Below are 7,004 nucleotides of genomic sequence, written 5' to 3' on the forward strand. Positions count from 1 at the left end.
TCACTGGTGAAGATTTTCTCCCATTCTGTGGGTTTTCTGTTTGTTTCCTTGGTTGCCTCCTTTGATGTACAGAAGCTTTTTAGTTTAATGAGGTCCCATTTGTTGATTCTTGACCTTGTTTCCTGAGCGATTGATGTCCGGTTTAGAAAATCCTTTCCTACATCTATATCTTGTAGGTTTTTCCCAATGTTTTCTTCTAACAGTCTCAGGGTTTCAGGCTTTATATTGAGGTCTTTGATCCATTTTGAATTGACTTTTGTGCAAGGTGAAAGATAGGGGTTTAGTTTCATTCTTTTACAGGTGGAGGTCCAGTTTTGCCAGCACATTTGCTGAACATGCTGTCTTTCCTCCAGTGAATGTTCTTGGCCCCTTTGTCAAATATCATGTGGCTGAAATTGCATGTACTCATATTTGGGTCTTCAATTTTGTTCCACTGATCTATGGGTCTATTTTTGTGCCAGTACCATGTTGTTTTTATGACTATATCTCTGTAATACAGCTTAAAATCTGGTATGATTATCCCCTGGGCATTGCTCTTAGTCCTCAGGTTTGCTTTGGCTATCCTAGGTCTTTTGTGCTTCCATATGAATCCTAGGATGTTTTTCTCCAATTCTGTGAAAAATGTCATGGGGATTTTGATTGGCATTGCATTGAACCTATAAATGGCTTTTGGTAGGATGGTCATTTTCACAATATTATTTCTTCCTATCCATGAGTATGGAAGGTCCTTCCATCTCCTGGTGTCTTCCTCAATCTCTTTCTTTAACAATTTAAAAATTTTATTGTAGAGATCTTTAGTGTCTTTGGTCTGGTTTATTCCAAGATACTTTTTTTGTAGATTGACAGCTATTGTGAAGGGGAGTGTTTCCATGTGCTCTTTCTCTGATTGCTTGTTATTGGTATATAGAAAGGTTACAGACTTTTGTAGGTTAATTTTGTAACCTGCCGCTTTACTAAACGTGTTAATAATTTCTAAGAGTTTTCTGGTGGAATTTCTTAGATAATATATCATCAGAAGAAAGGGATAATTTGATCTCTTCTTTTCCAATTATTACTCCTTTAATTTCCTGCTCTTGTCTTATTGCTCTTGCAAGAGTTTCAAGCACTATGTTAAAGAGAAGTGGAGACAGTGGACAGCCTTTTCTGGTTCCTGATTTCATTGGGAATGCTTCCAGTTTTCCACAGCTTTGAACCGCTCCATTTGCATCTCAATAAGCTTACGTTATCAATAAGCTGACTCTTATCCTTGATCTCATTAGATGCTACCCATGTCTTGGTCTGGTCCCTCAGCCGTTGTAGCTTCTTAATCTTCTTTAGGTCAGCCTTATACTTTTCTTTCTGGTTCGCGTTGGCTGCCTTGTGGAGCTTCTGCCAAATATCTTCAAAATGCTCCATGCCTTCAGACACCTTCTTGAGGCAGCGATCAATCTCACCTTGGAGTCTGCCGCTTGCCCTCCATCTTCCCTGCCCTACAGATGCACCCTCTTCTTTCTCTCTTGGAGACAGACACACAGGAGCTGGCTCCGCTGCTGAGGGAGGTGAGAGGGGAGCCCGCTGCCTTTTTGTTCTTCTTTTTTTTCCCCTCTTCTTTCCTCTTGAAAATCGGGTGGGAAAGCGGAAGTGGGGTTAGGTTGTTGATAAGAGGAAGTGGGCCTGGGGCTGTTCTAGACCACTGAGAAGGGGATTTGGGGCTCAGCTGACCCGGCCCATCCAAGATGGCGGCGGCGAAGGAGGGCTCCCACCTCTCTCCTCTCTCAACTAACTGTATTCTTTTTTTCTTTTGTCTTTTTTTTTCTTTTCTTTGGTCTTTTTGAGACAGGGTCTCCCTGTAGCCCCAGCTGACCTGGAACTCGCTATGTAGACCAGGCTGGCCTGGAACTCCCAGAGATCTGCCTGCCTCTGCCTCCCAAGCGCTGAGATTAAAGGCGTGAGCCACCACGCCTGGCTAACTAACTGTATTCTTATATAGCGTTCCTGAAAGCTTAGACCATTTGAAGTTTCCTACGATTTACTTACTGGGTAGATGCCTTGAAATGCTCAGAGATGGTTTATTTCATCTTATACTTCAGGTCACAATCCATTATTGAGAGAAGCCAGGGCAGGAACTCAAGCAGAAACCACAGAGGAAAGCTACTTACTAGCTTGCTCCATGGCTCATGCCCAGTGAGCTTCCTTAAAAACCCAAACCCACCTGCCTAGGGATGGTGCCACCCAGAGTGGCCTGGGCCCTCCCACACCAATCATCAGTCAAAACAATCTCTCACAGACATTGCCACAGGTCAGTCTGATCTGGGAAATTCCCCCATTGAATTTTCCTCTTCCCAGGTGACTCTAGGTTGTATTGAGGTGACAGTAAAATCTTCTGGGCATCACACATGCCCATAAGTTTGTCTCCTAGGAGATAATAAATCCTATGAAGTTGGCAGCAATATTAACCATCAAAATCACCAATTCAATCAATATCTTAAAAGTTCTGGTGCTATAGACACCAGGAAGTGGGAAAGAAACCCCAATTCAACCTGAGGAACTTTTGGCAGCCAATGACTGCTGAGTTGGGGAGAGACAGAGTGTTTGAAGGATGGGACTCTTGGTAAGTTAACCAGGCTCCAGTGGATAAACTCACACTGAAAGACATTTGGGGGCACAAATTAGACTCTATAGACTTGAATATATATTATATTTATCTATATTATATATTTATGTATATTATATATGTGAATATATATATAGTAAGTGTTCCTCGATACTGACCTATTGCTGTACCAGCCAACACACAGAGTACATTAAATTGGGTGGAAATGGTAAGAGGAGATGCTGATAGGGGAGGGGATCTGACCATGAAATCATATTGTACAAAAATTGCAAAATTTTTGTAAAAAAATTTTTAAAGTATTGATGCTAGTAACAACTGGCTCGACAAGATCTTCCCAAAGGCAGGGTGCCACAAATGTCATGGAGTAACCAACCACTTTCTGATTAAATTTAAAGCCCACCCCACAATATGAAATCCATACCTGGCCCCACTGGGACAAAGAACCTTTGGCTAGACAGGTTACAGGTCCTAGGAGGGAACCTACTACTATTATTCTGCTAAACAGAGACAGTATTAAACCAGCTCCTAACTGCCTAATAGACGAGTTACAGGTCCTAGGAGGGACCTACTACTATTATTCTGCTAAACAGGATAGTATTAAACCAGCTCCTAACTGCTTACTGTCAGACCAATATATAGTGAATCTCTCACCTCTCACCAGAGATGTTTTTAAATATTGATTATTTTTATTTTATGTGTATTAGTGTACTGCCTGCATATACATACATGCACCTATGTCATGCAATACCCGAGGAGATCAGAAGAGGACATCAGATACCCTGGAACTGGAGTTACAGATGGTTGTTAGCCACCATTTGGATGCTAGGAACTGAACCCAGGTCCTCTGCAAGATTTTCGTCTTATCCCTCCTTCAGCCTCCCAAAATTTTACTGTGACCCATGGAAACAGAGAACACTCCATCAACACTATAATGTCATCTCATCACACAGAACCATGATAGAGATACTAAAATAAGAGTGCAATGTCTGACAAAGCGTTTCTTTGCACAAGGAATCCTTCAAAGACAAAGGCACTGCCTTCCCATCTAGTCCATGAGTCCCAGAGCTCTATCTTAAAACTCTGCTCCTTTTTCATTCTTAGCACAGTTGCTGAAGCCCCTGTTCATCGAGATCACACTCCAACTTCATGATATCCACTATCTCTGAAGAATTTTTAACTGCAGAATTCAGCACTGGACTGACCTGAGGGTAGGGAGAAGTCTTAAAACTTCCAAGATGAGAATATGAGAAGCCTGGAAACAGCCAGTGTCCTCTGTATAGTCTGCATGTGGGTGAGAGACACTCTCCTCTCATGAGATTTCACTCTAGGGTTCTCAAAGCTGTGTTCACCTCAGGACACTTCCTGGGCACCAGTGATCTTGATGTTGAAATAGCGGGCGTTGTAACAGCAGGTTGCTGTTCAAATGAGGAGCCTTCATGCCACACCCCTTCCAGGAGATGTCTCTATAGAAGAGATGGCAGAGTGCCCATGGATGTGTACAAATATATAAGCCAGAGCTGAAGATTCAGGTCCCGCACTGCTGCTGCTCTAACACCTACTGCTCTACAGCAGAATCAGAGCCATGGAGACCAGGATCTTTGGTAAGGAGACCCCAGCCCAAGGAGACATAGGGGTTATGGCATCCCTGCTTTACCACTGAACCTCAAGTCCAATTGTTTATTCCCTATTCAGTTATACACACACACACACACACACACACACACACACACACATCCCTCATAATCCCTGCTGGCATCTCTGACTGTATTACAGTCTCCCTGTCTGTGATGTTCACAGGTTTCTCTGTTTCCAAGCCCTCCATGCGTTTCCTCACATTCATCCCACACCCAGGACCCACACCCAAAGTCAGTGTCAAAATCCACTCTGAGACATTAGACTCAACAAGGAACTCAGGGGCACCACACTCTGGCCCTGATCCTGGCCATGTGCTCCCCTGCCTCACTCTCCTTTCTCCTTCCCAGTGATTGTCTTTATTTCTGCACTCCTGTACTCACACTCAGAAGGAGCCACAGGTGAGAACAGGTGTGTTAAGGAGGGAGGAGATGGCACTGTAGATGGGAGGGGGTCCTAGACTGACCTTTGGAGCCTGCCCAGCTCTAACTGTTCCTAGATACTGACCTATTGCTGTGCCAGCTGGCACCCAGGTGTGGAGACCAGATCTACAATCCTTTGAAGCACTGCTGTGGTGATGACGTCATCATACCCCCGAATGGCACCCGCCTCTGTGGCCCCAGCTGCATCTACTGGCCCTGCTTCCAGCACTGCTGCCTGGAGTCCAGCACCTCCGAGAATCAAAGGGTTGTGAGGTTCAAGGTCCCAGGCATGAAGCCCAACTGCTCATCTTCTCCCATCTCCAGGATCTGTGCCCAGGTGAGTTTCCTATTACAGTCCAGCCTGGGGTAAGAAAAATCAGGAACAGAGGATGGCTGTCTGAGCCCCCCATCAGTGCAGACTCTACTGAGGCCTCACCTTCCCATCTCCTGGCAGCCGTGAGACACTCCTCCTGTGTCTGTCTGCCATCCCATAACTCCTCCCTCCCTCTCTCCACAAGAGTCTCACCCAGCAGGCTCTCAGGCACATCTGACTTCATCCTGATCAGCCCAGAGTGCAGAGTTTCAGATCATCTCAGAATGTGATATTTTGTAATCAGTCATTCTGAAAGGGCTCTTTCACTGATTCCTCCAAGGCAAAACCTTCCATCTTGGAAGGAACTGCATTGGAATGCAGGAGGTTAAAAGGAAAATACACAACAGGATGCTTTGGGGGAAGGTCAAAACATTCTCTCTTGCAGGGAAGCTTTGGAAGCAAATAACTCAATAGCTTCAGGAAGTTCCTGAAACTGACCAGGCCCCTTCCTCCCCAAGCATATATAAGCCCTAAGGACTGCTGAGAGACTCTCTCAGATAAGCAGGGCTGCCTAGAAGAGGTTCAGATCAACTCAGCCACCTGGAGAGGACACTCTCCAACCTGCTGAGCTGCCTGAAGGTTGTACAGTGGCTCCAGGTTTCCTGCCTTCATGAGCTGTCACCGATGCTGGGGTGGGCTCTGGAGCAGGAAGCTGTTTTGAGTCATTTCTTCTCCCAGAAGTAACCCCTCACCCATATTCAAGCAAGTAACCCCAATAAAGCTGATTGGTTCACCAAGTTGGATTTTGGTGATACCCTTATCTTGGTCTGTCACTGGTTCCCTATCTGGGGTAAGCAGGCATTGTCTCCCCAGGAATAGGAGAGAGAGAGAGAGAGAGAGAGAGAGAGAGAGAGAGAGAGAGAAGAGAGAGAGAGAGCTGAAGGAGAGAAGGGGAGGGGGAGGAGCGTGATGAAAAGGAGCCAGGCCTGGGCTGGGGAAAAGAGGAGTCAGCCCCACCACAGAGCAGTGGATGGAGAAGGGATGGGAGGGGCAGAGAAACTGATGACAAAGGAAAACAAAACGGTCTGGCCAAGAAGAGTGTGTGGGTCTAAAGCATCCTTAGCAAAAGGGAAGGCACAGGACACACCTTGGGGCCATTTCTCCTCTGACAAATTGAAACAGCGACTTATGCCCTGTCCACAGGACCTGCTGGTCTGCATCACCCCACGTTCTACTGTACACTGACAACCCTTCCTGAGGGCTGGTCACTCCTGACCTCACACCTCGGCCCAGGCCAGGATGGTAGTCGCTGCTCCTTGGACCACAACTGATGCTCTGCAGGGAGCAAGATGATTGATCAGGAGCTGATCATTTTCTGATTTGGACATTCCTGTCTGATTGTGCTATACAGTGGGAGATGGCTCTGTATGTTCCTGGGATCCCTGAGGAAACCACCACAGGAACCCAATGGCTTAAGCTCACTGGTTCCTGCCTATGATTACTTCTCTTCTGGTTAATGCTCATTTATTCATGATGTAAGTACATTTGGGAACTTGTCTGTGGAGGCTTCCAGACTCAGTGCTGTGCTGTGAGGCCACTGCCCTCATTCAGTTCACAGAAGGAGAGAATGAAAAGATGTGAAAATGGAAAATGGCACCTGGCACACAGCACGCACTGGGTGGCGTCTGAGCTGAGCGCTGTGATCATTGCCCTTAGAGTTTATTGGTTGGTGTGACTTTCTGAGGAAAGAAGTCCACACGTTACCACACTGTCAAGTAGGTCAGACCACAGCGACAGGCCTCCCTCCTGACATTTCATCTCTTGGTGCTGTCTGTGCCTCTGTGAGGACGGAGAGCAGGCTTTCCTCTGACAGAACATGAGGGCAGAGGGGAGAGGCTGCTCTCCTGAGAGTCTGACAGCTCCCACTGTGCCTTCATTTATGCGACGTCTATTCTTTCTGCAGCTGCAGCTAAAGATCAGTGATCTCAGGAACAGAGCCAGCTCTGTAGGCACTGCCTTCCCTCCTGGCAGGTCACTGATACCG

The 7,004-nt window shown here is 46.2% G+C and overlaps 1 protein-coding gene across 1 annotated transcript; it reads left to right on the forward strand.

Moving 5' to 3' along the window:
• Nucleotides 1-4,175: 4,175 nt before the first annotated feature.
• On the forward strand, nucleotides 4,176-4,984 carry Igfl4 (IGF like family member 4; the record flags this gene model as incomplete). The annotated part of the gene is made up of 2 exons (XM_008842005.1): nucleotides 4,176-4,194; nucleotides 4,725-4,984. Coding segments are annotated over exons 1-2 (279 nt in total), but the record flags the coding sequence as incomplete, so codon positions are not given.
• Nucleotides 4,985-7,004: the final 2,020 nt, after the last annotated feature.

Source organism: Nannospalax galili, unplaced genomic scaffold (assembly GCF_000622305.1).
Source record: "Nannospalax galili isolate Female #2095 unplaced genomic scaffold, S.galili_v1.0 scaffold1991, whole genome shotgun sequence".
Taxonomy (NCBI): Eukaryota; Metazoa; Chordata; class Mammalia; order Rodentia; family Spalacidae; genus Nannospalax; species Nannospalax galili.